The 17,506-nt window shown below is 41.2% G+C and overlaps 1 protein-coding gene across 7 annotated transcripts in view; it reads right to left on the bottom strand.

Annotated features, from left to right (window-relative positions):
• Positions 1-3,186: 3,186 nt before the first annotated feature.
• LOC135496609 (anoctamin-7-like) overlaps positions 3,187-17,506 on the bottom strand; it is a 36,176-nt gene continuing 21,856 nt past the window's right edge. For all 7 annotated transcript variants that reach the window (XM_064786027.1, XM_064786026.1, XM_064786028.1 and 4 more), the window contains 17 exons: positions 16,545-16,652; positions 16,241-16,377; positions 15,855-16,023; positions 15,467-15,632; positions 15,229-15,319; positions 14,749-14,915; positions 14,341-14,561; positions 13,926-14,121; positions 13,684-13,795; positions 12,779-12,833; positions 10,780-10,877; positions 10,296-10,423; positions 9,854-10,059; positions 9,334-9,467; positions 8,816-8,909; positions 8,350-8,481; positions 3,187-8,247 (listed from right to left, as the gene is read on the bottom strand). In XM_064786027.1, coding sequence (XP_064642097.1) covers positions 8,170-8,247; positions 8,350-8,481; positions 8,816-8,909; positions 9,334-9,467; positions 9,854-10,059; positions 10,296-10,423; positions 10,780-10,877; positions 12,779-12,833; positions 13,684-13,795; positions 13,926-14,121; positions 14,341-14,561; positions 14,749-14,915; positions 15,229-15,319; positions 15,467-15,632; positions 15,855-16,023; positions 16,241-16,377; positions 16,545-16,652 — 2,292 coding nt within the window. In that variant the 3' untranslated portion in view covers positions 3,187-8,169. The remainder of the gene's footprint in view (positions 8,248-8,349; positions 8,482-8,815; positions 8,910-9,333; positions 9,468-9,853; positions 10,060-10,295; positions 10,424-10,779; positions 10,878-12,778; positions 12,834-13,683; positions 13,796-13,925; positions 14,122-14,340; positions 14,562-14,748; positions 14,916-15,228; positions 15,320-15,466; positions 15,633-15,854; positions 16,024-16,240; positions 16,378-16,544; positions 16,653-17,506) is intronic.

Below are 17,506 nucleotides of genomic sequence, written 5' to 3'. Positions count from 1 at the left end.
CTATAGATGCGTCACATCACCTTACCAGCTATAGGATAACTTACCACTTGGAGAAATCTAGTCCAGTATTCTCGATTGCTGAAACAAAGTAGACATATCAAAATATATCCTGTACAAGAGTCGAATGAAAGCATGCTCCACTGTATCCAGTCACTAACCAAGATATAGCTCTCACTTAAGCGCTATCCCCGTTCCCACTGCGACTATCTACATCGCTCGCAGCTCGTCAGTAGCATGTCCTATCTAGCTACTAAGAGTAACCACTTTTTGATATATAAAGAAGTTAGGCATGTGCCCCAGCAACATCTATGGGATCAATGCCGAGGGGTATAAATGGTATTACATAAACCCCTGGGCTGCGCCTAGCCCAAAAGGTGATACAGTGAATCAGGGGGTACAGCTTGGAGAAATCATTTTGCCCGTGTGCTGCGCCTGGAAAAAAAGCATGCTGAAAACCCCCACACGGATAAGATTTCACCATGGTGAGCATGGTTAACTCTCATTTACCATGCTGAACACTGAATTCACCACGGTGAATCCCTGATCATTAAAATGCCACCTGATTTTTTGTCTTGTCCCGACTAGATGTGACATGATCCAGGTTGTCTTTTCTCCAGGATTCTAGTTTTGTGTAGCTGTCCATCTGACTGAGGAGAGCAGGAGATCAAAGTCACCCTTGCATAAAGAGACTACTCTGGACCAGACATTTAGGACAGTTATACCAGGTTCTGGTCAGTTTAAGCGAAAGTCCTTCCTCCCAAGCTCCCCTGTTGTGCACATACCAGGTTCTGGGCCATTCCCTCCCTGTAGCTCCCCTGCCGTGGACCATCGGTACTACAAGAAACGAACAGACGACGTACCCATGGGAGCAATGCGGGCCGAATTTGGGTGGTATATAAGGAACTTGATTGCATATGTATAGTAAGATAAGCCGCATGATTAAACCAGGTTCATACTTGCTTAGACATGATGAATGACGGATCTGCGGTAGCTGGTTTGGGGTTCCAGCTTTAAGTCGTCCCCCGCCCTAAAAACGGGCGATATTTTTGATATTATTCGAAGTATAGTTCCAATTTCTTAGCTCACGTGGAGGCACATGACAGTGACGACAACTTTGAGTTACTGGCATCAGTATTAGTTTGCAGTCATTTCATCCATTATCTTGCCATCCTGAGGAAATCAGGTGTTAATGTTCGCCGTGAACATTAACCCGTCATTTTCTCAGGATGTTATCATGCTGTCACGACAACCTCCCATCAGTACATTGTCGCATTATCATTGCTGATGCGGTGTATGCTTCATGCGCAATTTATTATTTTACTTGGCGTCGTGCTAAACCTTTCTATTGACTTACGCGATCCTTCCCTCCGTTGCATCTGGAGCAGATACACCCGCAGAAGTAATTCTTGGCCATTTTCCTTGTCGTCGATCGGGATAAACCCAATCTGAAACCAAATATATTCCATTCATTAGGTGGATGATTGGTTGCTTACGTTATCAATTTTATGGAGGGGACTCTTGTCGATTGTTCAGGTGGACTTGGGGTCCAAGAGCGGACTGCTGACACCTAATCATGCATTTCGTCCCCGGGTTTTCAACTTCACTAACGCGACCACCCCGGTAACGCGACTATTCAACCTCTGTCCCATGAGTGGTCTTGTTACCGGGTTCCACTGTATAGCGTATCGCGTCTGTATTCTTATCTTATCCATTGGGCGACCCATAAGAGGACAGATCAGTGCTAGCTCGGGATGAGGGTTTATTGGGGGACCTATCTTGGAGACAGATCAGTGCTTGCTCTGGGCGATGGTGAACTGGGGGAACAATCCATCCCGAAGTCAAGCTTCTTTTTTTTCCCTTTTTTTGTTTCGACAGAGAGGTGTTTTGGAATAAATCAGCAATACAAAAGCGCTTTGAGACAATTAATGATAAAGCGCTGAAAAGCACATCATAGACATTTGTATTTATTTTGAAAAATGAGCACCTACCTTGCCGCTGTATAAAAAGTCGCCAACTTTGTTCAAATCCGCATTGGTATGAAACTTATACAAATACTCGTATCCAGTCTTATATTGAACATAGATGGCCAGGCTCCTCTCTCCCGCGATGAAAATCGCCAGGAGAGCGAAAAGTGCTAGTTTTGTTGTGCCCATCTTTGAGGAGGGACATCCCCCTTGTGTATCTGCCTTGTCCCTTAACCGTTCTGACCAACGGAGCTCTCGAGTTGAGTTATGAAGTCGGGTTGTGTAATAGAAAACCTCAATTAAGAAATGACTTCCTTTTTTTCAGATTCGGGGAAATTATGTCCACCTTAACTAGCCAGATTGTAATCATGTAAATTAGGTCTTTGAGACACATACTTGGCGTCAAGAAGGGTGGAGTCTATTCAGAAACTTAATTTCAAAAGATTTCCACTCAAGTTGACCCAAGTCTCATGTGCTGGTAAACTTGTCCAAGTTAATTCGCCAATACAACAAAAGGGCCAAGGTAGTTCTCAGCAATACTTGATATCCCTTGCCAAAATACTGTTTAGGCCCAGCTTAGCCTATAGTCAGCAAAGAGGGGCTCCATGCGAGACCGTTGGATAATCTGCCTGCGGGAACCTGCCTAATGGAATTGGGCCGAAATCTAGACCAGACCACTTACACACGTGCTAATTTGACCTTGGCAGGAGAACATCGATTTATCACTGATTTTCCATCTCATCATGGTATTAAATATCATCAATTAAACAGTTATATATCCTTGTGATGATCAAAGTTTGGCTCTTCCTGGACGCTTATCAACGTATACATATGATGCTGGAGGAACCCTTTTGACAAAAACAGTCTTTTGTTTGATATTTTGCCTGATGGGTTATAAAAGAACACTCTAAAGCCTTGCTTTAAAGGAGGATTATAGGCAAGAGCAGGGGGTTAAATTGGCCATCTTCCCCCATTTCTGGCCAGGGAACACCGCTGCTAAAGAAAAATTTAAAGCCATATTTTATTTAATACCCTGCCCCATTTTTTTTGGCACAGGTGCAGTTATGAAAATTTATTTCAAAATATTATCATATAATGCAAGCTATTTTCTGAACCGTGTATATAATTCACCTGAGGACCACCAATATATTATCCCCCTATCTCCTGCCTATATTCCTTCTTTAACAACAGCAAACTTCAATCACTAAGATAAAGACAATGATTCTTTTAAAGTCACTTTATTAAAATCACCCTTCACCTTCAGAATTGTGATAACTTGCATACAAGTTTGTTTACTTGCAACCATAGCAACACCACCCTCCTCCCCAATACATTAAGGATGCAGAAATTTACATCTTAACCTACAAAAAAGGGCTGAAGTAGGTTCCATGTGATGATTGGAATTAGCTCTTCAAAATTTATTGTCCTTTTTTCATCTTCCTGCTGAATTAAGTTGTTCTTTGCAGATCTTGGCAGCCAAGGGTGCACATTAGCTGCATGAGATTCAGGAGGGGCTAAGATTGTTGGCCACTGTAGACAGAACTTCTTACTTATCCCTTTTCTTCGGACGCCTCTGGAAGCAACTACAGGAATGTGCAAAACAGCACCTGGCCCCTTGATGTCTTGTGTTTTGGGCCCTTTAGACATGGCTGCAGCTAGAGGGGGGGGGGCACGGGAAGAGGAGAGCAGATACCCCCATGGTCTGCAAAAATTGTGTTTTTTTCATGCAGATTTTGGAATGTATGGAATACAAGCACTTGATACTTATTTTTCATTACATTACAGAAATTTGAAATCTGAAATTCCTAATCAACTTCAGCCCTTCAGAGGTGTATATACAGTATGTATTTATAATATTTATATAGAATATAGACCTATACATTTTGTAACATATTGACAAAGTGGTGCAGTTGACATGGTTACCAAAACAATAATTCAAATTTTCATGGTCAAATTTGATCTGGTCATTATCAGAGCCTTAAAGTCTCTGAGATAGCAACATTTGAAAACTGAATTCATGAGATATTTTGGTTACCATGACAACTTCAGTCAAAAGCCAAGATAAATATATTCATGACAATAATGAGAAAACTTTGTAAACTTTACAATGAAATCACAGTTGATCTTTTATTTTACAGAAATATGTAGAGAATATTTACAGTAAGGCGAAGAAGATGTATGAATATTCATAATATGCAAATACGAAAGATGAATATTCATAATATGCAAATGAGAAAAGTTTGAATATTCACATACATGCAAATGCGAAGGATGAATATTCATTACTGCATATGATGATGTGAAATACAATATAAAGAATGAGTAACTGGATAGGGAGGATTATTGAACATGGAATGGATGTTTCCCGTTTGTGGATACAAAAATGGTAACCCCAGTTCTTAACATTGCTTCCAGCAAAAGGCAGGGGCCCAGCATCCCAAGCTGTTTTACTTAGGTGATTGTTATAAAGCTAACAGCAGTCATCCAAATTAATTTCATAACAGACAACCTTGATATTGACCTAAAAGCCAAGTATTGCAAAAAAATGTACAATTGTCTCGAAACTTTTTTTAACAGGTTGGACAAAGCTAACCACAAGTCAACAAGTAGCAAAGGATAAAGTACTTGGCAATACTGTCACAGAGGACTTAGGTAGCCTACCATTCCCCATGTCAAATTAAACCCCTAGCAATAAAAAATCAGTGATAATAAATTCGATAAATGCATGTTGAAAAATGTGACCGCTTTCTGAAAAAGTGCCAAATAACTGCCAAGGGGTGAAAACAGTAAGCCATTGCATCAGGTCGAGCAATTTCTGAATTAGCACGGAAGTAGACGGTATATAACCAATTCCTTATATAAATATTGAATGCATGAGGAAACTAATCACCTAACTTCTGTTGAATAACCTAAGAGAAGAACAATATTGACACTTTCCCTCAGGATTAAATCTCAGACTTTTGAGCTCTGTTTTGTTTGCTGCGCTCTGCTACTGTCAAAATCAGAAGTTAACCTGACCTGGCCTGTTTGAAATGAGAAAATTGGTAGAAGAAGAATTATCTAAGATTTCTAACATTGACACCTTGGGAATCATCTCAAATTGCTTTAACCTATGAGAAATAGAATCTGTTTATCCGGGGAGGGGGTCAACAATTTCTCTGCCAAACTTTCGTCTTTCAAACTTCTGACATCTTAAGAAACAACTGTTGGTACAGACATGACAATATTCAGACTTCATGATATCCAGTCTTATTTCGTCATTCAGATGCAGGAAGGGCTTCAGAGAGAGATGAAAAATCGTTCTTGGCATCAAGTAATATTGAGACGATCGCCAGGTGAACATGCAACGAAATTCACAACAAGATTTTTGAGTCGTTGACAAAGAGATACAATAGTAGAACAGCTTGAGATCAGCATAAAGTGAGATCAGAGATATCATTAAAAGACAGGGTCTGGTCGCTCAATCAGCATGAGCAGTAGGCCTACCTAAGGAGGTAACGCTTCATTGAGCTAACACTGGTGTTAGATTCTAACGCTGATTGAGTTACTGAGACGAGGACAACAAGAATCAGGACAACAGTCCAGGGCAAGAGGCCAAGTATACGTCTTCGTACTTACTCACTGACTTCAGAGGTGCAACTAACAAGTCAACTTATAATCTGGCACAGATACAGATAGTGATATAGCAGCGGCTTTGATTGGTACACGAGGCAGAGAAGCTCCGGCAGAATGTTTCATGAAACACCCACAAGTGAAATTAAGTAACAATTTGAGCTTTTCTATAAGGAAAATTACACAGCATGTTTGTGTCACCCCTTAAAATGAGCGCAGGACAGTCACTGTGAAATGTTTGCAAAGCTACAAGTTGGTCAGTTCGCCCATTTCCAACTGGCAGTAGACGAAATGATATCACGTCTTCTGGTGAAATGTAACAGTTTAGTGCATTACAGTTGAAATTTTGAGCTTTTTAAGTACATATGTGACAGTGAAATGCAAACTAAAATATCAGTGATACTTCACAGTTGACAGTGGCTGAGAGTATTCAAACCATGGTAGAGGCCAAGAATAGAATGTATCACCCACTCCAAACTGAATCACAGATTGATGACTATTTACAAGAAGATTTACACGAGTTGATGATAGTTATGATAACGTTTTTAACACACTCTATTTGTCTACTGACCATGTTCTACATTTAAACCACCCGGTTAGCTATCGTGACTAAATCTGCTGTCTCCCCCTAAAGATGATGGTCAGAGTTGGTCAAAACTAAAGATTAACTCTTCTGACAACATTTTACTTTATTTCAGAAAATATTTGAGAAAAATTTTCACCAAACATCTTTGGGGTTTAACACTCAATCACTACAGTGGGCCTAATAAGCGAACATGATATCACACTATACTTTGGGACATGCAAAAATGACCGAAATCTTCGATTGGCACAAAATGTTCTAACTATCATTCTAAATCATGGAAAACAAAACTATATGCCATTAGAAAGTCTTCAAGACTAAGCTTATCAAGAACTTCCTGTAAACCCCTTTACTTTTACCAGCCTCATGTCTTTACAGGATCTGAAATATGGAATATGGACATAGTTCTATGGTTGAGGTACTTGGGAACAATTTGGCAACAATTATTCCCCAGACAATTTCAGGCAGTAAAAGTAAAGGAATGTACAGCTTTTATATGCTCCATGGATAAATTATTTCAAATTATACAACAGAGTTAGTGTAAAATATCAATGATCATGAAATATATTTCTAAAACCCTTCTATATCAGTTACATTCTTAATTACCCTTCCCTAAGGAGAGTGCCGCTACAATGTAAGTACTATTAAACGAAACAGCACATCTGAACACTCTTGGATTGCACTATGCATTTGATCATTTCAATAATTACCGGCCAAATACCATCAAGGCATATGACGTAGGCTTTTAGGCCCTTCAAAGAGCAGAATCTAATTAACAGCAAATTTCATTCGTGCTAAAGCAGGAACTTGCGCATTTAGCAAAGTACTAATAACTAGTAAAATAAACTTATGAACTGCAAGCAATTTGCATAAGGCCTTCCTGCCCGGTCAATGTGCGGCTGTGGCTATGAGTGCCAATGGAACTTACCAAAAGCATAATTTTGCAATAAGATTTTCCAAGGATTATACCCATTGGGTGTTAAGGATTTGGTTAATATTTATACTGTAACCAAGCAGAAGAGCAAGCTTGCAGAATTTATACGAATTAAGGAGCTGTGCTGCATATTTACGAAATTATAAGTAGGCCTTTTGGATTCCTTCACCGCATAATCACAGTTTTAATCCAAGGGTTTAAAAGGAAATAGAGGCATGGCCGCAGGCGGGCTAATAGGCCCTCTGCCAGATATGCCTGTACCACCTAGGGTCGGGAAGATGAACAATCTTTACAATAGTTTTTTTTCAGTCAATGATGCCAGACAATGCCTTTCGAGCCATTGTCTGGCGTGATTTACAGTGAAGGTCTGTTGTAATGATGGACTATTTTTCCGTGTCTGGCAAAGGGCCTTTTATGTTATGAAAAACATTTTTCAGTGACAGTCAAACCTATATTCCCCCTTTATTTGTAATCAAATTCAATAGACATATTATTTACAAAACAGAGCCTAACCCATTACCAATCACAGTCCTTTCAGGAGGTAACATTATATTATGACAATCCAGTTAAAGCTTGCACTGATTTTTTATTTCCAACATTTTGCATTAAGGGCTCAGGAAGGGTTAACAGATAAATGATAACAGAAACGAAAAAACAACTAATAAGTACAACTGAGGCCTCTTCCACTTAACCAGACCAAAACATGTGTACAATATCTATGGTAAATGTGCAGCACATTCTGGTCTAGGCCTAGGAGCAAATTCTCTGCTTGCAGCGCTCATCTTGAAAGAGGAGAAGTCATGCATTCCTCTGTTATTTTCTCAACAGGCCTGACAGTTCAAAATTCTGAAAAAAATTTCAAAGCCAAAAAACTTTTGGAACTGATGATGTTTCTTCATTTTGAGCAGAAAAAAACAAGTGAAAATTTGTTTTTTGGACTTATGCTTGATTTGCTTAGCTTGACTTATGCTTTAGCTGGTACAGGTCAGCTTTAGCTGGTACAGGTCAGCTTTAGCTGGTACAGGTCAGCTTTAGCTGGTACAGGTCAACTTTAGCTGGTATGTCTAGCATGATTTCTATGCTTTAGTTGGTATTTCTAGCTTCACGTGTTGAGTTTCATCATCATCGTCATCATCTTCTTTTCCTCTCGCCATCTGGAATGGGAATTCAGAAAAGATAAAGAACCTGAGTTTGCTTGGACGGACAGTTGTTTAGGAAGAGTGATTAAAGCGAGTATGTGCGGGTCATATACATACCACCATCAATGTATCAGTATCAGCAAGGGCTTGTTTGGCCAGAAATCGTTCTCTCTTCATCTTGACCTCCAAACTTTCAGGGATATCCGGCACGAGAATGTCGATGAGTCGATTGATGCCAAACACTATGTGCTGCAAAGAAAACAAAGGTATTGAAGTTGAGAAGACAATACTGTCACCTTCATGATTTGAATGAACTATTCACACTGTGTCAGTGTGTCTCTTATCGAAGGGGTTGGGTTATACAAAGATCAATTTTGCACACACTTGTCGATGAGGAATATATATATTTAACAGTACAAGTTTCTGAAAGATTGAAAGCAAGAAGAAGTCAATATCAGCAGCACACCGAGGGTAAGATCCTCTGCCTTGATAATATCGCTCATGCTATCCAACCATTCCACGCGTTCTCGCCCTCCCCTGAGGCAACGACTGGGGATTCCTTGACCAACCGCCCGATACCTACCTCGAACAGGATCACAAATGCCAACCTGACCGTCAACAAATGCCAGTACCACATGGTGTACTCTCCAGTCTGGGTGTCTCTGTAGTCTTTGTACCTGGAAAAGATTACAACAAGGAGTCAGGGGTGGCTTTATTTGCTGGACGCAACTTGAATCAACTGAGGCAATAGGGAGGTTCAGATTTGGCCCGATTACCACTCCGACTCCGACTGACACTCAGGTCGGAGTCTGATTTCTGCTGCAAGATAAGGTGGCTGGGATATTTCGCATCCAGGAGGTCTGTTCCCCTCTGCAATGACAAATGATACACTTCTTATTTAAATTTTCTCAACAGCTTGGTTGTATCACAACTGGAAAATATGATTTTGAGTGTCAGTCGGAGTCGGAGTGGGAGTCGGGCCAAATCTGAACCTCCCTAGTGTTTTGTGAGGGGGAGTATTTTTGAAGATGCCGGCCGGGTTGAGCCAAAGTTCAGCCGGGGGAAATCAGAGCCCCCAAACTCAAGAGATCTTCTACTAACCTGCAAGTCTGATTCATTGTATGTGGCGGTGATGTCGACAGCGTGAAGTTGACGTAACCCGTCAAAGTCCAGTTGTACCTGTACTGGTACATCATCTTTGGTAAGAACTCCGACGTGAATGCAATTAAGAAGGCCTGGAGGAGAGTAAAAGAATAGGTTAGGTGTCCAGTCCAAGGCTAGTTCATATGGCCAGCAACAAATCCATGACATTCCATATAACAGATGGTCAAGCTTTTTGATATCCAGGTTGTGAAAATTCATTGGGAGCCCCAGCCGTTAGATTCAGCAAGGCAAGGCCAAATAAAAATGCCCCCTGAAAGAGGCCTGACGGCTTGGCTGAGGCAGGGTAGCTTGCTTAGAGAAATGTCCTCAAAAATTAAAACAACCCGCTACGCCTGATCTATCCACAGATTGTTCCCTTGTGAACCTGTGGTGCTGTTTCAATTGTCTCCCTAGCAAGTTCCCTGGTACAACCAATTGCAAATTTGCCAAATACCAGTGCAATAATACCTCTACTTACGTTACTCATAACAGACAACTGCGCTAGTGCATCCAAGATAGAAAACCAGACGCCAATATCCTGAGCTCTCTCGGCGACCGGTCGACGTGTCTCACAAACAAGCTTGGATGCGTCTAGTCGTATCTCGAGCCAGTTGTTGAGAAGGGCAAACAACGGTGCCAATGGGAAGGCAGCAACGAATATGGTTATGAAACCAAACTGGAGCACTGGCAGGTGAGAAAGGAAATGAATCAAAAAGTGATGAGGTCTTACATGTGCCGTGCAAAATCGTTCAAAAAATCCACTGCTGTGAGACTGTTGCCCCTTACTTTCTTTTCCTTCAACTGGAAGAGCCCATGTGGTCTAATCGGTTTAACTTGCTCGAAGTCAACTGTACTGAGTCGGCCCATGGCCGCATGGCTGTGGGACAGATAGATAAAGAGAATCCAATAAGTTATCTTACCCATTTCTAAGTACTCTTCAAACAGACCCTCGTATTCTATAAGCTCGTAGTCCTCCTCCCAACGATCTTTCTCGGTCATCTGATGAGCACTTCCTATCTTTCTTTGATGTAACCACGTCTTCATTTTCCTGAAAATGAGACAAGGTCATTAGTAATGAAACTCTTTACGGAGCTTGCAATTAATTTGGAATTTTCAACCAAAATATATGGAATTCATTTCACAATACATCCCTTAACATTCCTTCAATGCACCTATCTAAAGACAGGTAACCCACACAACTACGTAGGATCCTTCTCCCAGGAGACAAGCCTTGAATCCTGACAGGCAAGTTCAGAAAATCCCGATGCAAACTTCGCCCTTCCCAAATCCCACCATGGTGTCTATCCTGAAAATCTCGGCCATCCCCACTTTTAGAAAACCAAGGTGAGACACTCAGAACATCCTCTCGCTAATTCTTCTTTGATTATCACCAAAATGACTTACGGTACAAGAACCTCTTGACAATTGTTGATCACCTGTTTACCGACCATGATCACAGCAAGTTGCTGTGCCAACTCGACTAGACACCCACCGTTGTTGCACTGAAATAGCGACGGCAAACTGAAGAATCGAGCACATGAAGCTAGTCAAAGTGGGGTCCTGTGTAGGGCCTACTGCTGGCCTGAAACCTTGTTTAGGCCAGCTTCTTACCTGTGGTCCTGAAAGAGATGCAAACCCTGTGTCCTCTTATTGATTCCCTGTCATCCCCCAAGTTGTCTTTCTTGCCATGGCCAATCACAAAAAGCACAGTGATAATAGTTTTCTCAAAAAAGCCGTGTCTTGTTACTGATCTGAACTTGGTTCCCAAGGCAATATTACATGCCAACACTACAGTTTGTGTTGTCAAATTGTTTTGCATTTTTGAAGGAGGCAGAGTTTGTAGTTGATTTGCATTCATGAGGGTTCATTTTGCATTTTGGCCGATATTTCAATCTCCAGAGAGCAAAATATTTTGTGATAAATTTCCACAAAATGACGAATCCCTTTCTTTTCTTCCTCATTACTCTTGAATGCAAACCGATTAGAATGACAATTCTCTCTTTATACAGAAGGAAGGATGTAAAAATGAAATATGATAAGGAATGAGACTGACATAAGAAGGAGACGTGTTGAAGGGAGGTAGACAAGAGGAGTAGATAACATCATCACCACCCTACTGGACGGAAATCACATGGCCTTGGACAGCAGAACAATGACATTAGGCAACTGCAACAACACACCGATCCACGGTTCATAATCACAAGCCAACTTTACGCCTGTGTCAGCATTGTGACACTGATGTGAGACCATCCATTTGCTGGCCAAAACCATGCGTTTGCCATCTAACAAGGCAGTACTGCACGTCATGTAAAAGGCAAAGACATCGTAAGAAAGAACGTGTTGTGAAATGTAAATTGTCTAAGTGTCAAAAACGTGATTTGATGAAGAGAATTGTCATTTTGAAAGTAGGATAAATGAAAATTGAGGATTAATCTTGAACAATCTGTAGCCTAAGCAAAGAGAACGCCTGCTGGTGCAGAAATTTTTGAAAAATAACCTTACAAGCATTTGAAGACGGCAGTTCTGCATGATTAGGAGACGCTACCCAGAAGTAGTTCTACTTCAGGCCTAATTCATGGTCGAGTTCAAATACTCAAAAGGTCATAATTTAAAACACTTATATTGTGTAATAAGACATGAATGAATTATTGTAGTTCAAAACGTGCTCGAAGTTCGCCCTCCGACTTACGGAACAAAAACCTCTTGGCAGTTATTTATCACTTGTTTTCCTATCATGATAATGCCAAGCTGCTGTGCTAGCTCAACCATGCAACCGCCATTGTTGCACTGAAACAGGATCGTAGGTCACGTGTATGCGAGAAAATGAAAAAAAAAAGGAAATGCTAGCTATAACTGTTTTTGCTACATCATAGCTCTGAATGAAACCTTGATAAGAGTGGAGACCTATGGTCAGAAAAGTGCTAACCATTGCCTGTCGCTCCAGGGTGGTGCAGCTATGGGGGTAGTTTGGGGTTCCGCCAACGCATCGTTCCCCATATCAAAAAAATCTTAGCACAATCTTAATTGTTGAATGGAGACACTGGTAGAAAGGGGTTAATAACTCAAATGTTGCTGTGCTTTCGTGCAGGAAAGGGAATGGGTCCTCTGACTACTATATTACCATGCTTTAAAAAGACACTCATCAATGCTCAAGTGCAATAAAAGATGATTTCTTAGTAACAAGACCTTGATTTTGACATCCATGACATAAAATTGTGGTAACAATTTCACACAGATGACAGTCCTTCAGATGATTTTAGACAGACCTCACATTCTCTCAAAGCTGTTGCACCATTCGGTGTGTGTTGAATATACCGGATAGATTCCAGAACTTTGGGAGGTTTATTTTATTGAACAATGTTACCAATCTGGTATGAAACAAGTGAAAGAATTCTATACATACCTCCTCATTTCTGAGACCTAAAAATTTATTGTAGTGGCCGGGAAAACCCACAAACCTGGAAGAGAAATCATATTTTGTAAGTTTTGATAAGATGCGTTTTGAAGATGTGGTTATGGAGCACCTCTGTGGAGACTCCCAAAGGAAGTTCAAATACACAAACTACTTCTGGCCCTATCCTTTAGCTCTACCTCTTTCTCAAAACATGACTCTGATATATTCTCCCATGACTAAACCACCCCAGATTGCTGTCTCATCCTACAAGGAAAGTTACCATGAGGCAGATTAGTCCTGATGACTGACCTAGTTCCTATCCCACGGGAGAGTTACCATGAGGCAGATTTGTCCTTGGGACTGACCTAGTTCCTATCCCACGGGAGAGTTACCATGAGGCAGATTTGTCCTTGGGACTGACCTAGTTCCTATCCCACGGGAGAGTTACCATGAGGCAGATTTGTCCTTGGGACTGACCTAGTTCCTATCCCACGGGACAGTTACCATGAGGCAGATTTGTCCTTGGGACTGACCTAGTTCCTATCCCACGGGAGAGTTACCATGAGGCAGATTTGTCCTTGGGACTGACCTAGTTCCTATCCCACGGGAGAGTTACCATGAGGCAGATTTGTCCTTGGGACTGACCTAGTTCCTATCCCACGGGACAGTTACCATGAGGCAGATTTGTCCTTGGGACTGACCTAGTTCCTATCCCACGGGACAGTTACCATGAGGCAGATTTGTCCTTGGGACTGACCTAGTTCCTATCCCACGGGACAGTTTCTATGAGCAGGAGTGATCATTGGGAATGACCTGGCACCCTATCGCTGCGAGAGAGATCCAAGTAGCAGTATTTTAAACAAAGCCTCACTAGTAGAGGGAGAGCTAAATGAATATCTTTCGGCTTTCCCTACCTTCCTTTAAAAAATGCAATGTAGAATATTGAAGAGTAGAAGTTGACGAACTGGAAGAGGAATACTTTGAAGATCAACTGATCTTCGTAGTCTGTCTGTGTTCGGTGCATCTCTGAAAGAAAGAGGGCGTGATAATTAGATAGGTTATCTCGGGATGAATGATTTGTAGTGGAATCTGTGCGTTTTTTGGAAAAACAACAATCATTTTGGGAAAAAATTGTGACATACTATGGTTTACTTACCCCACTGTGTCAATTTTTCTGCTAACTTTTCGTAAACTTTTCCAAGTGACATGATAAGTATCAAGTTGACAACGGCAGATGACAAACTTGCGATGGTCAGCGCCCGACTTCGCAACAGCGGGTTTTGAAAGAGTGGAATGCTGATGAGGACCCTGTACAAAATGACTGCGATGATGAACACCAGGACAAGTATCATCTGAAAAATAAGAAGAAGAAAACTTTAGACGTATTTTAAGAAGAGAAGAAGCGTCCCAAAGATGTCTGAATCACAAAGATATTGGCACAGTCATGATAAATGTCTTGAAACCTTTAGAATGAATACCAATGTGGCATACTTTCTTGGGAAAACATTCTCGAAAAATCAAAATGATCACACAAACGCAATCAATTTCTTATTTTAGCAGACGTCCCTTACCATGACAATGATACACGCTATACCAGATAGAATCCTTGGGACGCGATCCCTCTTTGGGAAGTGCGGCTCCTTGATGCCAGTGATGGGGTTCTTCTCAAACGTCGGTGCCAGGGCTGCGTATTGAGGCCTTGGTCTCTCCTCTTCCTCCTCAAAGTCCATGCAGTCCCAATGATGAGATAAACTGGCACATTTTCTTTTCCAGTACTCCAGGAATGTTACAGCTAAAGAGAAATGGGAATAGATGATTTTAGGGGTGAGGATTCTTAAGGGTTTGTAACCAGCAGCCAGTACATACAGCCGACATCCTCGTCACATAACAGACACATCAGAAACTGTTTACTCTTGTTGCAAGTTTCTCGGCTGAAACAGAGTTAAGGACACATATGTGAATACGACATTCAGACTCACCCCAGAATGCCACGAATATGGCATAGAAGACAGTCCCCGGGTTATCGAAGAGATACCCTACTTTAGCATAGAGACACACATCAGAGAGATTCCAGTACATACAGCCGATATCTTCATCACATAACGGACACATCCGGAACGAATGAGTCTTGTTGCAAGTCTCTTGGCTGAAACACAAAAGGTTTACATTAATGCAGGTGGTCCACCTCCTTTCCTTCTTGCGCCTGTCGGGATAATGCAACCTTTCCCTCACATGCAGGTGGGCCATCCCCATTTCATTCACAGCAGGTCTTGAGACAGACAGGAAGGAATATGTTAAATATGAAGCAATTATCAAGCCCGTAAAGGGCTTTTCACACTAGCGTTTTAATCTGCATGGCTCGGTTAGAAGAAATGCTGTGTCAAAGATCTTCAATGGACCATGAAGCAACCATGATGACAGATGCCTACATTCACTTCAAAGGAAATAAATGAACTTACCCCACAATATTTGTGTTAAACGTAAAAACACCGTACATGAAGACTAGCACACCCACAATCGAAGCTGGCAGTAACCAGGCGGTGTAGAATCCTGGAACGCAAAAAGATCATGAGTCCTATTACGCTTTCAGAGTTGAATTTTTTCTTAAGTTCAAAATTCTGAAAAATTTTGAAAGTCAAAAAACTTTTGGGACTGATGAGGTTTCTTCATTTTGAGCAGAAAAGGACATCAACTTACCTAGCCAAGCAAAATAGATCCCAATCTTCTCGCCAAAATATTCTCGTATATGATCGAGGGGTTGATATTTCTTCCATTGACCCCATTTTGCCCAGTACTGGTTGAGAATCTGTCGAGGGTTCAGGGCTTCAGGGGCCGTGTATCCATCTGGAAGCTTGTATGGACCCTGCAAGAGATCGTAGATTCCTTTTTGATTTAAAAGCGTGGCTCATTTGGGCACACAGTTTACGCAAAAAGAAATAACCCTCTTCATTGTGATGTAACTAGACACGCTAGTGCGATGAAAATTGGTGTGTGTACAAGGTTATTTTGCCTTGACCGTACAGCCCAAAGCTGTAAGGGTTTTGGCCTCATAATGTTATCCTGGCCTTAGCCTAGTAAAACCTACCTCATGTACTGGGTAGGCAGCTGTAAACACATCCTCCTCTATCAACCGGTCAATACCGATCTCTGCACGTTTCTTTTTCCCGTATACCGTAGTTTGAAGTATCTCATAAGCCGCTTGGTGGCGCTGTGTTGGGTTGAAGTACGTCATATGATTGTCACTTCCCAAAAACCTGAGAAGAAAGAGCTCTTTTAGCAAGGAATTGTACTTCTGGCTGTATCGATACAAAGTTATACATCTAAACGACTTTACAAGTATGACACAGTATTTAGATCTCCCAAATAGTTTCTGGAGAGACGAGTTCTAGTGCTGGTGTTCCACTTGGAGTAACAGGGCTTAAGAGAGACATCGTGGAGCTAGTACTGCTGAATATTATTCCAATGACTCACCGATCTAACTTGGACCTCCTGAACTGACATGTATAGTAGTCAAGGGGTTGGTTTGGCACTTCTATGCTCATCAAGTTTGGTATCCTTACCATCGCTAACAACCGGGCAGACCAGTTCACTGAGGGATTCGGATGAGCCTGAAAGAAGGGAATGAGAGCAAAGTTCAAGCACATTTGGCAAGAAAAAGTTCTCTCAACATAAATTTGGGTTTATTAATTAAGTTTTAGAAGAGTTCTAAATGTTTTAGGATTTCAAGTTCTAGCAAAAGTGGTGGCTTTGGTCAAGCTTTAGTGTCACAACCTACCTGCAGGGGCGCTCTCATACACAGTTCCTCAGCATATATGACCATCACCTCCCACGGTATGAATAACTTGATGTAATGAATGATTTTCTTTTCGCTTTCCACGTCCTCCTAAAAGGGTTAAACAAGGAAATTAACAATCTAGGAGGGAAATCTGCCCAAGTGGAATCAAACTACTGGTAAAGAATATGTAACTGCCAGGCTTGTGACTGCAACCAGTAGCGGACTAAGGGGCAGAATGAGATGCCTGGAAAATGCATTTATCGACTCAAATGAACCAACAAAATCTTAACCTAAAGCAAAAGCCACCAACACTATACAGAAGGCAATTTCCCTTTACGCTGAGTCCCAACCAGTAAAATCACACACCACTCGCACACCAACAAAAATTATCACCATCTATTAACCAATGACTTCTGTAAACTGTCAAATTTTTCATATCAAGGTTACATTTGTACATTCCCAAAACTTAGACACCAGAGAACCCATTAGAGAACATTCTGACAGTTTACAGAATGTATAAGGTTCTCCCCTCATTCTCATGCAATTAAGGCTTGTTTGAGATGTGATTATACATAATTCAGCTTTCACCTCACATCGTAAGATGTCACTAGGGTGGAGCAACATGGTCTAAACCCATGTTCTACATTGAGTTATTCGCGTATCATGGTCTTTGATATGTTTCAAGTGTCAGCTTAGCTTCAAACCAACTGACAGAGCAGTTGAAAACTGGCAATTCTGACCGAACATTCTATGACACACATTCCTACGTACACTACATGTTACAGTGAACATACATGCACATTTGCACATCAATACAAGAGAAAGGGCCATCTTTTTCATGGGGGGTATGGTTCACACCTTTCACTTCCAAGACTTAAGTTCAGAAGTGAAGCTTAATGACAGTACAAGACTAATTCCCAGAAAAATCAAGTTCAGAGCACTTTAGGTATAATTTTCAAGTT

This window comes from Lineus longissimus, chromosome 12 (assembly GCF_910592395.1).
Source record: "Lineus longissimus chromosome 12, tnLinLong1.2, whole genome shotgun sequence".
Lineage (NCBI taxonomy): Eukaryota > Metazoa > Nemertea > Pilidiophora > Heteronemertea > Lineidae > Lineus > Lineus longissimus.
The sequence above is the reverse complement of the archived record's forward strand: the minus strand, read 5'-3'. Positions and strand labels throughout refer to the sequence as shown.